This window comes from Polypterus senegalus, chromosome 5 (assembly GCF_016835505.1).
Source record: "Polypterus senegalus isolate Bchr_013 chromosome 5, ASM1683550v1, whole genome shotgun sequence".
NCBI classification, from domain to species: domain Eukaryota; kingdom Metazoa; phylum Chordata; class Cladistia; order Polypteriformes; family Polypteridae; genus Polypterus; species Polypterus senegalus.
The window spans coordinates 79,326,994-79,340,241 of record NC_053158.1 but is presented as its reverse complement, the minus strand read 5'-3'; the positions used below and the strand labels follow the sequence as shown (position 1 = coordinate 79,340,241).

Genomic DNA, 13,248 nt, shown 5'->3' with positions numbered 1-13,248 from the left:
AGCTGAGCAGCCCTATTCAATTAATCTCTGAAAACTGTAGTAGAACCCCTGTGATAGCTATTTTTGGATTGGGCTTCCTGAGTTTCTTCACCGTATACATGTATTACATCACAGTCCACTGCAATGCTGTGGGCTCTTAAACAGAAATTATAGAACTCAGTTTTAAAATTGTTCACACAAATGTAACTCGACAAAAGCATAAGCAAACTTCCGTTTCTTCGTTAGCATCAACATCAGATTTTCAAGTGAGGTACTTTAATGAAATATTTCCACATAACAATTCACATAACAAATACAATTCAGTCTTTCTATTAAATCAGTTCTATAATCAAATCAGTTTTCTGTCCTGCTGTTACATGTTTTGGACCGCTATTGTGTGCACTGAAGAAAAAGTAATAACTTTACACAAAGTAAGCCAATTCATGCAGAATAAAAGAGTATACTAATAAAACACAAAAAAGCCTTCGAGTCAATGCTCTCAGGCAGAGACTCGTCCAACCCCATCATTTATGTGATGAATGAGCAAACACCATCCTTCTCCAATCTTCTACAGGTCACAGTGCCTTCTGCCCCATCTATTCTTAGGTCATTTTGCCACACCTGTGTGTACTCTCATAATGGAGATAGTTCTTTCCCTTTTTACTTGTATTGTACTAGGAAAAGAGTAAGAATAAGGTGATTTCAGCTTTTAATTTAGAGTATGCCTTGCATCTTTTTTACTGTCCATCTAGTGGGAAAACAAAGAAGAAAACAAAGAAACAGTAGTTTTCAATATCAATTAGAATTTCATTACCTTTGTATCCCTCACAGACAAATACAAAAGATTTAGAAAAAGGCCAGCTAAACTTGCAGTACTTGCTGAGACAAATAACAAAGTTTTAACACAGTGTCTGTGGCCACTTCTTATACTGAACACCACTCCAAGTCCATTACAAATACAGGGCTACTGTTATTTACTAACCATGTACACACACGTCTTGTGGCCACTTTATTATGTACACCTACCTAGTATAAGCTGAGACTGCCTCTGCCTCCAGAACTGCCTGAATTCTGAAAAGTTCCCATGGCTTTAGGCCATTGTAATTTAATAGTACTATGCAGTTCTCACCAATTTTTCAGCCTGTTCCACCTCATTCCAAAGTTGCTCTATTGGACTGAGATCTGAGGAATGTGCAGGGCAGGCATAAACTCATATTATTGTCAAGTTTATAGACTCAGTTTGAAATGATGGGTGCTTTGTGACAAGGTACATTTTTTATTTGAAAGGGCCATAAAGGGGTCCACATGGTCAGCAACAATGTTTAGGTATTCTGTGCTATTCAATTGGTATTAGTAGGACTAATGTGTGCTAAGACCCACTAAGCTGCAACCAGTGACACGATCTTCCTTTGCTGTAACCCATCCACTTCGGGGTCTGATACATTGTTCAAAGATGCTCTTTTGCACATTACAGTTTTAAAAAGCTGTTATGAGTGTCTTGAATTAGTCCGTCCATTCTCCAGTTACTTCAGAATTTACTCAATGTCTTTTGTATATCACAACTTTCTTTATAAACTTTACAGACATTACTGCATGAAAATCCCTGGAGGTCAGCTATTTTTAGGTGTGTTTGGATATAATGTGCAAAGCACCCATTGCACTATGCCATATGTGTCCGTCTGTACACATGAAACCTCATAGAGAACTTGCCAGGCCATGGAGACACTCTCTAACTAAAACCAGACTCTTTGTCAAAAAATCTTCAGAACCACTGCAACTTAAATGATCTTCCTAGCCAGAAAAGTATAAATTACAAGGAAGGAAAGCAAAATATTATCATATGAGTGAAGTGCGCCATGGCACGACTATTTCAGTGACACTGATATTTACTAGAGTGACCAGATGTCTCATAAATAACTGAAGAATATTAAAATGTCCCAGTATTAACACTCTGCCCATCTAAAAAAGTTTTTCAGTGCTGCAAGCATTGCTTTGGTGAAACATTGTCAGAATATTTATACAACAGCTCTCACCAAACTCTAAGAGAGAACCCCACTTGATTAACAACTTGTGTTACATTTAAACAGCAGCTCAGCAAGAAAAAGAAGCAGACAAAAACAGAGCACCAGTATTTATTTATTTCTACTTCAGCACTGTGTACATTCCAGTGTGTTTCTAGTGTTCACTTGTTGGATCCTTTTATTAACATGTATACCAGCAAAGATGACAGTCACATACTAGAGACTCCATTTTTACATAATCCTTTTATTGACCAGCATGCATTTCATATAAATTTTACCATTTCAGACAGCTCTCACATAACCAAGCATTGTAATTATTACAATAATCATTTGTGAATGATGGATATTATGTGTGGGCATAAATTCTGCACAAGTGTCCCCACTTGGGACTTTGAAAACCTTATAATTTACCATCACATTGCCACCTTCACCAGTGATCCATATCAATCGAGTTGCTGTAAATAAGTTTGCCTTTCATTCATTTCCTATCATTTGTCATAACTGAATAGCTTTGCAAGTCCCTTTTCATGAAAAATTACATTTACCTGTAGTTCTGCAACACAATTACTTCAAAACAGTGTGTTTATGAGCCAAAAAATGCAATGTTCAAGATCAGCGTCATAGCTTTAAAACATTTTATGTAAAAAGGTTGTGTCTATTTTTATGGAACCAATATAGAGCAGAGAAAACTAGCATGTACACCATGCAAATATAAATTACATCATGGAATCTACATAGAGTTTTTGACATTAACTGCTGCATCATTCTGTATGCAGGCTGCTATAATGTCATAGTTTAAGAGATATTCTGTTAAAAATACATACCATTTAAACTATCTTTTTTGCTCAGAGGGAGGGGTGAAACACAAGACATGCAGCAAAGATTTTCTTTTTTATTGCCATAAAAACATTCTTTGTTAAAGTTGGTTGTGCTTATATAAAGCTGCATGCATGCAGGGAATGTGAGAGGTCAGTGAGGCCTGCAGTTCGCCTTATCCCGGCTCTGTGTCTGCCCACACAGAATGTTTGTTTTTCAAAGGCTCATTATGTGTAACTTGAAAGTTGAATAGGAGAGACAGATTAGGGATCATGGAGAATAGCTATCCACACAATAAAACTCATTGCTTTGTAAAACTCATTGTGTTAACATACTTGAAATTTAAACTGGCTTTGTGGTGGGGTCTGGGAGGTTGGGGGTATTGTAAGCACAATGGGTGACAGTCCAAAACCAGCTCTGAGCATCTCACATCCGTTTTAATGATCATTATTGTAAATTACAGTATAAAATGGACCACAGAGGGGATTACCTTAAAGGCTAACAGCTTCCACAATTAGAAATGAAGATGCAAAAGTGTCACTACAATGCAGCATTTACCAACTAAATTAAAATTTTCAGGTAATACCTCAGACTGTATTTAGAAAAACTAACTTCTTTTTTTAAATAAAAAAACAAAAAAAAAACACATCACTGCAAAGACTGTGTAGTTGGGTAATCTGAACAAAATGTCTTCTTTAGAGACCGGTTCTCCATTTTAAATTGAATATGTATAAGGAAGCCATTCATTTTTAGATCAAACACAGACTACTCTAACAACTTTTTTTGTTTAATACATGTTGATGTGATGCAACAGCCCATTTCTGATTCTCACTGTAATAGGAAAGCCCAGCTCAGCTTCATTTTTGAAGAGTTAGTAAATAAGAATATAAACAGAGCCCCATTTCTTAATATGGACACCCTGATGATGGATATCATGGTTCCTATTAATTGTTATTTTCAAATGAACCTCATATTAAGAATTTAATAAAAAAATCCTTTTTACCTTAATTTTGAGAATTCAAAATAGATTACAACAGTGACGTTTAGCCTGGTGTACAGTATGCCATAATACAAATGGTGACTATCAGTACACAGATTATATCCTACTGTTATACTTTCACTGTGGTGTAGTTTAAAATATCCATTTTAATATAAATATTTAGTGGATTTTGGCATAAGAGTAGATAAAGATAAATTAGTTGTGCAAACCATCTTCAAAATTCTAAGCACAACTGCTCGCTCCTGTGATATACCATATTTCAAACTAATTTGAAAAACCAACTACAACTGTAAAAGGAGTACATCAACGTAGCTTTGAAAACTACGTTTTTGAATGTAGCACACAATTTATAACATTTCTTAGAAAAGCAAAACATACAGTATACCACAGACTCCATAGGAATTTCAAATCACTATAAAAATATTAATATCTTAAGCAGTAGGAATATCCATTTATCATTTTTTTCATTAAATTATTCAGTTTAGAGTTTGGGTGAGTAGAATCAAATCCAGAAAAATATGGAACTGGAGCTTGAAGTGGAATATATGCCCTTTTCAAGTAAGAATGCATCCCTAACGTATAAAAGACTTACTTCCAATAAAAACCTGGAAAATTAAATTTAGTGAGGTTCACTGAGAGAATATAAAATAAACATTTTTATGCCAAGAGTTTTATTTATGTGGAGTCAAAAACAGCACCAAAATCTCAAGTGCTACCCCATATTCCCAAGTACCCAGGTTAGATTGATATAAGTGGAGGTTACATGTTCTTGTTTTAAAAAGGAGGCAATGTCACTGTTACATAGTAGCACTGCAATGACTGTCACAACTTGGAAGGGCCTATATTTTTTTTGGGCTGCAAGGAATTCCTTCATTCCCCCCCATATTTGAGCAGTTTCATTCTAAGAAAGACAAACAGGTGCAAATAAAAGAATTTTGTTTTTAATAAACTATTTAGGTTAAAAAATATACAGCATTGTAAACATGATATTTATGGTGATACACGTACCAAGTTGAGGCTCACATTGTTCTTTTAATTAAATGTCTTAGTAGATAACCTGCATTCATAAAATTAAATTATCTGCACTACAGATATACAAAATACAGTAATGAGTGTAACACTGATATTCAACAGAAGGCAAATCAGTGTAAAGTTCATAAAATGTCAGTTAAAGAAACAAATAGCAGAATGTGTATTGAAAAGAACAGAAAAAAGCAACTATTAAAAATGTTGACAGTGCTGCACATGCCAAGATGATGGCTGCTGTTTAACACATTTTTTAAAGTAAAAACTTTCAATAGCGTGTGTATTCATAATAATAAAAAAAAAATATATATATATATATAAATCACACACAACAAAAAAAAAAAACCAAACAGATATGAAAGGTTTCCAGTAGATTCTACACAGACATATTCACATAGGTTACAAAAGGCAAGAGATGGCACAAGTAAAACAAAATATAATGTTGATAAATGTTTGTTTTAATATTTGTCCTTACCTGATTTGGTAAATAAAGCACCACTAATTAAATCTTTATGGGTTAAGAAACACACAACACTGCTAAACTTTTCCAAATTAAGAACCAATAAATTGGAAGAAAAAAAAAAAAAAGCATTAATAAAAACAGTAGTAACTTTAAGACACCAAAGGACGCAGTTTCTTACCTCATCAACATAACTGAGCTTTTGTGATCTCGGTTATATTTCTTGATCAGGATAGCTGATTTTACCCTCATGATTCTGAAATACTGTACAGCAATAAAATGTTCACAGTCACCTCAGTTTACATGTTCTCTGTAATTTTGCTAAATAATTATTTAATTGCCATTTTCCGTAGAAGCTCATGCAGTTTAGCATTTGTTAAACAAAATCCTAGACAAAAATGTTGTTTTAAATTAACAGTTTAGGTAGAAGGCACAAGGTCTCCAGCATTTAACTTAACTCAGCAAATGCTATGTATGACACTATTTTAAAATTCATTCCTGTCAGAAATTTGTCATGAGTAATGTATAGAAACTAGTCTAATTTTAAATACTTTACCTTAAAATAAACAATTAGGAAAATCTAAAAAGGTACAATAATTGTCTTTAAACTAGAACCAAAATTTAAATACAAACATAAATCACCACTTGATAACTAAAACATATACCAGTGATCATAAGAAACCACAAGACAACTAAACAGATTTATTTTTATAGTAAACAAACAAATAAAATAAATACAATCGATGAGGACCAAAGATAAAAAAGTCCATTCATTTTATGATCTGTAGACCAAAAATTGAATGAGTTCAATGTTGTGTAAAGAGGAATGCCCAATAGATATTTCACTATATTATAGATACTACAAATGTCCAGCTATTCCGTATTCACCAATGGAAGAGCTTACTCAGAAAAGAACTATAGAAAACATACAAGTTAAAAATGTGTGCAAATAAAGTTCTTCTCCATTAATACCAAATCATACCAAGATCATGATAAAAGTTACACTTTACAGTTAAAAAGGTTAAACAAGAATCAAAGGGAAAAGTTCTGCTCTTGTTGAGAGATTTGGTTATTCCAGAATCACTTATTTGATGCAGATGTTGGGCTCCTCAATGACCCAATGTCACTGCTTTCATCTGTGTACTGCAGTACATATGTGGATCCATAAAGTAAGAATTGTCCCGTGACCTGAGCAATATAGGAGAGGTAGCGAAGCAATTTTCTATAAAACCCAAAAACAAAAATACCAAGTTAATATTTGAAACACATCACAAATCACTTATAGCAACTGAATTTCAACAACTTGAAGACTACATTAGACAAAATGACAACATTGATTATCAAAGCATGCTATTACATTATGTTGGTTCAAACATAATTTCATCAAAAATGCCAAATTAAGAAAATCTGAAACAAAAAAAAACCAGTCAGTAAAAAGATTGTCACTGTGGGGTCGTAGCACTCAATTACTAACAATGATACAAAAACACAGACAACAATGAGTTAAAATTAAAAAATTTAATTTCAAAATCCTGAATGACAAAAATAAAGCTAAAAAAATGTGCCTTCTTTAGTATTATTTTCAAACACTAACGATACTACTTTCTTGACTGCAAATAAATACCAAATTGTACTTCAGGACAGAATTCATTACTAGAAAAATAGTAGCCACCCACTTGACTGTTATTTTTGTACCATACTTTAATTATAATTCTAAATATGTGCAAAAGACAGTATAAATTACAGTTTGTGTAGGAGCAGTCCTTTCTCTGTAGCATTAGTGATGATACAGAGTTTGGAAAAAAATTCTCATAATATAGCTGTCAGAAAGTCAGAAAGCTGCTGGACTTTTAAATTATGATCACCTATAGTTAATTTTATATTGTCGAATACTTCATAAACAAAAAGTTCAATAACTTTCATAGAGCACTGGAATCATTTTGTGATGAAGCTTAATCCATTATGTCTATTTTTCTTCATATTTAGTTAACATGGTTGTTTATTAGACTCTTCTTAAATTCTTATTCCAGTTTATTCATGAAGTTAAGAATTTTGAGGGTGGTGTACAGTAGCTCTAATAGTTAAAACCAAAAGCAAAATGCCTACTGTTAGTACTACCTGCACAAACAGCAACAGAAGTTTAGTTAAACCATAATTAAAAGTATATAAAAAGTATACCCCATATCCATGATATTGGTCATTATTTTACTACCATTTAAAATTGTCTGCAATGAAAAATGTTAAATCAGTCTAAAGGTAATGAAGGATTACAAATTTAAAAAGTAAATCCTCCGCTTTACCCAGACAGATAATGAATGAGCAAGAGGTATCAGCTGTCATTTGGCAGTCTAGCTCAGGGGTTGTCAAAGCAGCTGCACAGACAAGTCAGACTTGATGGGTGTGGGTAAGGAATGAGGGCGTCAATGAGGCTTGAAGGCTTTGAGATGCCATTACTATATCTCATATGTGCAGTACTTGAAGCTTGGAATAAAATTTGTACAGTATAAAAATACTCATAAATAAGCATTTATTAAAAGAAAAAATCATCAGCACTCAAATATATATTTAATGTTTATAACTGTATTACAAAAGTCGAGTCATCCACAACTGCCTTGAAGATACTTCTCCAAGGTAGCGGAAAATTACAAAATGTATACTACTTCTTCTGTAAATATAAATTTGAGACATGATGGATAAAGTCACTAATACACAAAAATGTTTTAATTTGAGAAGGTATCTCAGAAATGAAACAAGACAACTTTATACAGTACATATTTAATTTTAGAATCTTGCATTTTCATTAATACAAGTAAAGAAAACCAACAGCTTATTGTCACATTTCTATATATTGTTCAGTCTACAGTGTCTGTGAAAATGTTGCGAGTAAGTCACCTTCCAGTGCTGTACTCTTCAATTGCAGCTTTCTACATTCATAAAGTGCCGTCTAGCATGTTGCTTTCCACATTGTACTTTGTATGCTGGCAGTTTTATCAGTATATCAGACATTTTCCAAGTTTTTTGCCAACCTGCACCATGCAAACGGTGTGATGTGACTTGTTGAAACTTTCACAGGCAATGGGTGAAAATGTCACTGCAGACAGTATTTTCATATCACTTTTCATGGCAAATACGTTATATGCTAAAAAGACAAGCCTGATCAGTACTAAACTTTAAATAAATAGGGACAATAGCGGTCACTCTGCTATGAAAGGAAGCACAAAGATGGTCAGGTCGGCAGGAGCAGATAAAGTGAAAAGGTAGTGTCAGATGAGAGGTTGCTCATATAACAAAAAAGTGAATGAGGTGTCACCATTTAGTAGTGTGGGAATTTCTTACAGGCTCCAAGATAAATGTGGACTGCCAATGTGAATAATTTCAGAAACAGTCCATCATGCTACTTGCCACTTACATAAATATGCATGCATGGGCATAATTTGTATGAACTATTTACATAAAAATACATTAATTTCTGCCTCATTTACTAGTTTAAGTTTCCAGGTGTATAGAGAATTGCTGATTTTCTTTTTACAATTAAAATACTGAAGTAGTTTTATATCCTGCAGCAGCAGAACAACTTTGAAACTTCACTTTTATTACAGCATCATTGCATTACTCTCATTTTCTGTAGAATGCTGCAAAGCCAGGTGGGAAGATGAGCATAAAACAAATTGACGATTAAACAAAAGCAGACTTTTTAAAATGTTGCTATTTTGTGTGCGAGAAATACTTAGAGAAGATTCCAAGAACTTGCACTGTCTGCTAATGAGGACTTTTTTGTAATTGAAAAACAAGCCAATTACGGTTTACAAATTTTACATATCCACAGAAATATGCGAGAATGGTTACAACTATTTTGATAAATAAAATAATTTCTGAACTATTTTGATAATTAAAATACATGAAGGATATATTTTTGCATCTGCCCAGTTGATTGAAATGTGCACATTTAGTAATAAATACTAAAGAAGTTTCCCACCAAACAGCAGTAAAACTACAGAAAGATGCATGGCAGCTTTAGTGTAAAACAAGAATATTTTATTTACTTTTCACAGATTTTTTTTTGTTTTTAACTAATGCCTTTATAATGCCAACAATTGCAGAAAAGGATTTTATTTATATCATCACAACACCCCCTGTCAGTCTTGACTTTTCTGGCTGTCTTGTGTTATTTGTTTTGTACACTTCTAATTTACTAATATATATAAAATTATAACAAGTGTTACCTTTTGTTTTGCTATGATGCCGATTTGGTTAAGAATGACACGTGAATAACTCCCCAGCCCAAAAAAGAAATCTTCCCACGTGTAGGAAGGTGAAGCCACAGGGGATGGTGGCTTTAATATTTTCAAGCAACATCTCCATATTAAGTTCATTGCCACTAAGCAGGTGGCAGCCACTGATGCCTACTTTTAGTAGGGCTTTCAGGATGAAATTGGTGTTATCTAGTTCGACTTAAAGGAACTTAATGATTAGCAGAAGATGATCTCTGTGGAGTTACAAAAACTAACTAATGCGACACACCACAACAAATACAAGATTAAAAACACTGGAAGTTTAGGTAACCCCCATGTACAGAAAACTGACATATCATATAGGTATAAATTGGCAAAATAATGTTTCAGTACTGCACATTCAAAGAAATGCAGAGAGTTTTATTCAAAAGAGAGCCCATTCTCTTCCCACATCTCACCAACTATGTTTCTCCTATAGAAAAATGTCATTGTATCTACAACTCAAACCACAATTCTCCTCCAATACCACTTATTCTAAAAATCTTGAACTATGTCAACAGACAAACAGTTTTGAAAGAAGCTTTGAGCTTTGGGGGAGAGAGAGAAAAAACAAACAAAAAAAACAAAAAACAAAATTTGTCAAAAAAAAAAAAAATCCACCATGTTTTACTCCTCCCCTTCTTCAGTGGCTCATCTGCACAAGGGAGGAAGGCAATGTCTCCAGTCCTAAAAAATGCTGAGAAATCTGAGCTTAATCCTTGCTCTTGTACCCAGCTCAAATAATGCTCACCAACAGAACTGGCTAGGTTTGCCATCACAACCCAAAACAGGCTATGAAAGTTACTTATAATTTCTGCTCTTCTCGCATCTTTCTATTATAATGTCCCCTTTCAGCTTCTCCATCAGAAGATGTGCTGCCGTATATTGTTTTTTTTATTGCATAAAATGTCTTCTTACTGGATGTTCTCTCATTTTACAGTTAGTATACTCTAGTTTCATGTCTTGATCAATGTTGTTACAGTTCATTGTAAGATTCAATTTGCTGCTGGTCCTTTTTACCTTCATTTAGAATTGCAAGTGCTTTTTCATTCTGGAGGTATTTACTAGTTCAATCCTTGTAGTTTTAAAAGGTGCTAGAATGATGCATCTGCTTCCAGTCATCAGATTAAATGGAATATTTACTTTCTATCCTGCAATGAATTTTTTTTCAACAATCTTCCATATCTTTAAATTCTTAAGTATACATCCATCCATTATCCAACCTGCTATATCCTAACTACTGGGTCACGGGGTTCTGATGGAGTAATCTCTGTTTATTTTTCTTTATGTTAACCTTTAACTTATATGTTTCCAGTTGGGCCAGGCAGGAGGGCATCAAGTTTGTATTTTTTTTGTTTTATTATTCTTTCAGGTTACCTATATAATTTTCTTTTTCATGTTGTCTTGACAGTTTATGGATGGCTGCGGGAGGGTGATGGTTCTGGGAAACTTTTCTAGTTTGGGAGAACGAGTAGATTGTGCCCTGCTGTTTTTCTTATGTATAAGACCTGAATGCACTGGGTGGATGCTTACATTGCCCCCTCCCCTTTACTGTATTTTATTGTATCCTTTTCTATAGAGATCTTGTTTAATTGCTAATTTAACAATTACATTTTTGGAATGTTTGTGGTCTAGAGTCAAATGTGAAAAAGGACCACCATTTTGGATTTTATTTAACATATAACAGGGATATTGCACCTCTACAAGAGACCAAGCTACTGGGGTATGATAGGTCAAGGACATGCAAAGGTATTTCAAAGTGGTGGCCTCTTCATTTGCAGTTTCCTGGAAAAAGGGTGTCGCTATTTGGCGTGCCACAATCTGCAGGCCTAAATTTTGGACTAGAGTTCTGATGACTTCAAAAGATTCTGCTATATACCAACAGAATTTGGGGGAAGACTGTTCTGCTTACTAAATGGTCCCCCATGCCATATCAGTCCAACTTCTTTCTGTGTATAACAAATAAATTCCTAGGCTAATGATTTTGAAATTGTTTTAGGTATGAACAAAAATGCATACTTGATTCCCCTTCTTAATAGACCCAGATACCCATTCAACTATGTCTTGTCTCACAGTCCCTAGGATCTGGCCTCCTTGTTAGATCATCGCTGTGTTATCTCTTACATGTATCTGTATTAACTCCTGAAGTGTGCCTCAAGATAGTGCTTTAATAAGTCTCTGCTTAAAATTGTTTATTTTTGTAATAAGCGAAATTCTATGTTGGACAGCTTTTAAGCAATAATTTCAACACTGCCATTGACCCTACATACTGTATGCCTGGTTGGCAATTAAAGGTGTCAAAGGATTTAACTATTCGTTACTCAGCTGGCTTAGCACAGGCATGTAGCCATAAGATTATGGTTAAGAAGCACATCTATCTATACTTTAGGAAAAGTTGTTTTTTAGATGCTGACCATGAACCACAGATTTCTATGACAAGGTACAAACTAAACTCTCTGCTACCGAGATCCATCAAACCTGTGCCAAATACTGTGTTTCAGGTGCCAACTTGTTGTCAGGAATCTGCATCCATCGTTCATTATTAATAATAATTACAGCATCACCACGCATGACCCATTACAAACCAATAAATTTTAGGAGTTTTACTCAAATGTACTGCGGTGGGCTGGCGGCCTGCCCGGGGTTTGTTTTCTGCCTTGCGCCCCGAGTTGGCTGGGATTAGCTCTAGCAAACTCCCATGACACTGTAGTTAGGATATAGCAGGTTGGATAATGGTAGATGGATACTCAAATGTATTCCTTGAAAATTCCTGCTTCTCAGACAAAACATCCACCTTTCTCACAAATGTATCCCTTCCCAGATTAAAACAAGCTGTGGAGCCTGATAAACTCTATTCTACCACTAAGAAGACAGAGCTGAAATATGTTCTGAACTCAGGGAGAACTGGTAGAGCCCCTAGCCCAAATGGGTTGTCACCTGAGGTTCAATCTGGCTTTTGGTATCACCTTGAAACTGTTCATCAGCAGGTGTTAAATACTGCTCTCTCCAAACAGGGGAACCCCTCAGTAAACTCAGAATTAATTACTCTCCTTTTAGAGTAAGACAAAGATCCTGAGGAAAACAACAAACTAAAGCTTAATTTGTCAGATGAATGCAGATGTGAAAAAATGTTGGCCAAGTTTTTAGCAAGGTGACTACAATATTTTTCACACACTGATTCACTGGGATCTGACTGGTTTTACTAGAAGTATGCCAAGCAGTGAACAATGTATGCCACCTTGTACATATTAGACAAAGCTCCACCTCCATCACATCTGGCTTCACTTTTGGTTCAGGATGCAGAAAAGGCCTTCAACAGGATGACCTGGGGAATGCTATGGCACGTCATGCTCTCAATGGGGTTTGGGTCAAGTTTTATCAACACGATCTAGAACTCGTATTCACCTCCTGTGGCAGTGGTTCTCACCAATTCAAATCTCTTTTACCCTTTCTGAATTTTAAAGGTGCAGGACAGGGATACACTCTATCCTCGATGCTCTTCAAACTCTTTTGAGCCCTTATCAATTGTCTGAAGAACTCTTCCATTAATTACGCCAATCTCAATGTCTGACTCCTATCATAAAATATCACTGTTCTGTACTCTTCTTTGAAATGTCCCCAGTGATCTTTCATGCATTTCTAAATACCTAGTCAAGACATTTCTCCTCTGCTACA

At 34.7% G+C, this 13,248-nt stretch overlaps 1 protein-coding gene across 1 annotated transcript in view; it reads right to left on the bottom strand.

Moving 5' to 3' along the window:
* Nucleotides 1-4,741: 4,741 nt before the first annotated feature.
* cidea (cell death inducing DFFA like effector a) overlaps nt 4,742-13,248 on the bottom strand; it is a 28,433-nt gene continuing 19,926 nt past the window's right edge. Inside the window, exon 5 of the mRNA XM_039754865.1 lies at nt 4,742-6,524. Within this exon, the coding sequence (XP_039610799.1) occupies nt 6,383-6,524 (142 nt within the window). The 3' untranslated portion in view covers nt 4,742-6,382. The remainder of the gene's footprint in view (nt 6,525-13,248) is intronic.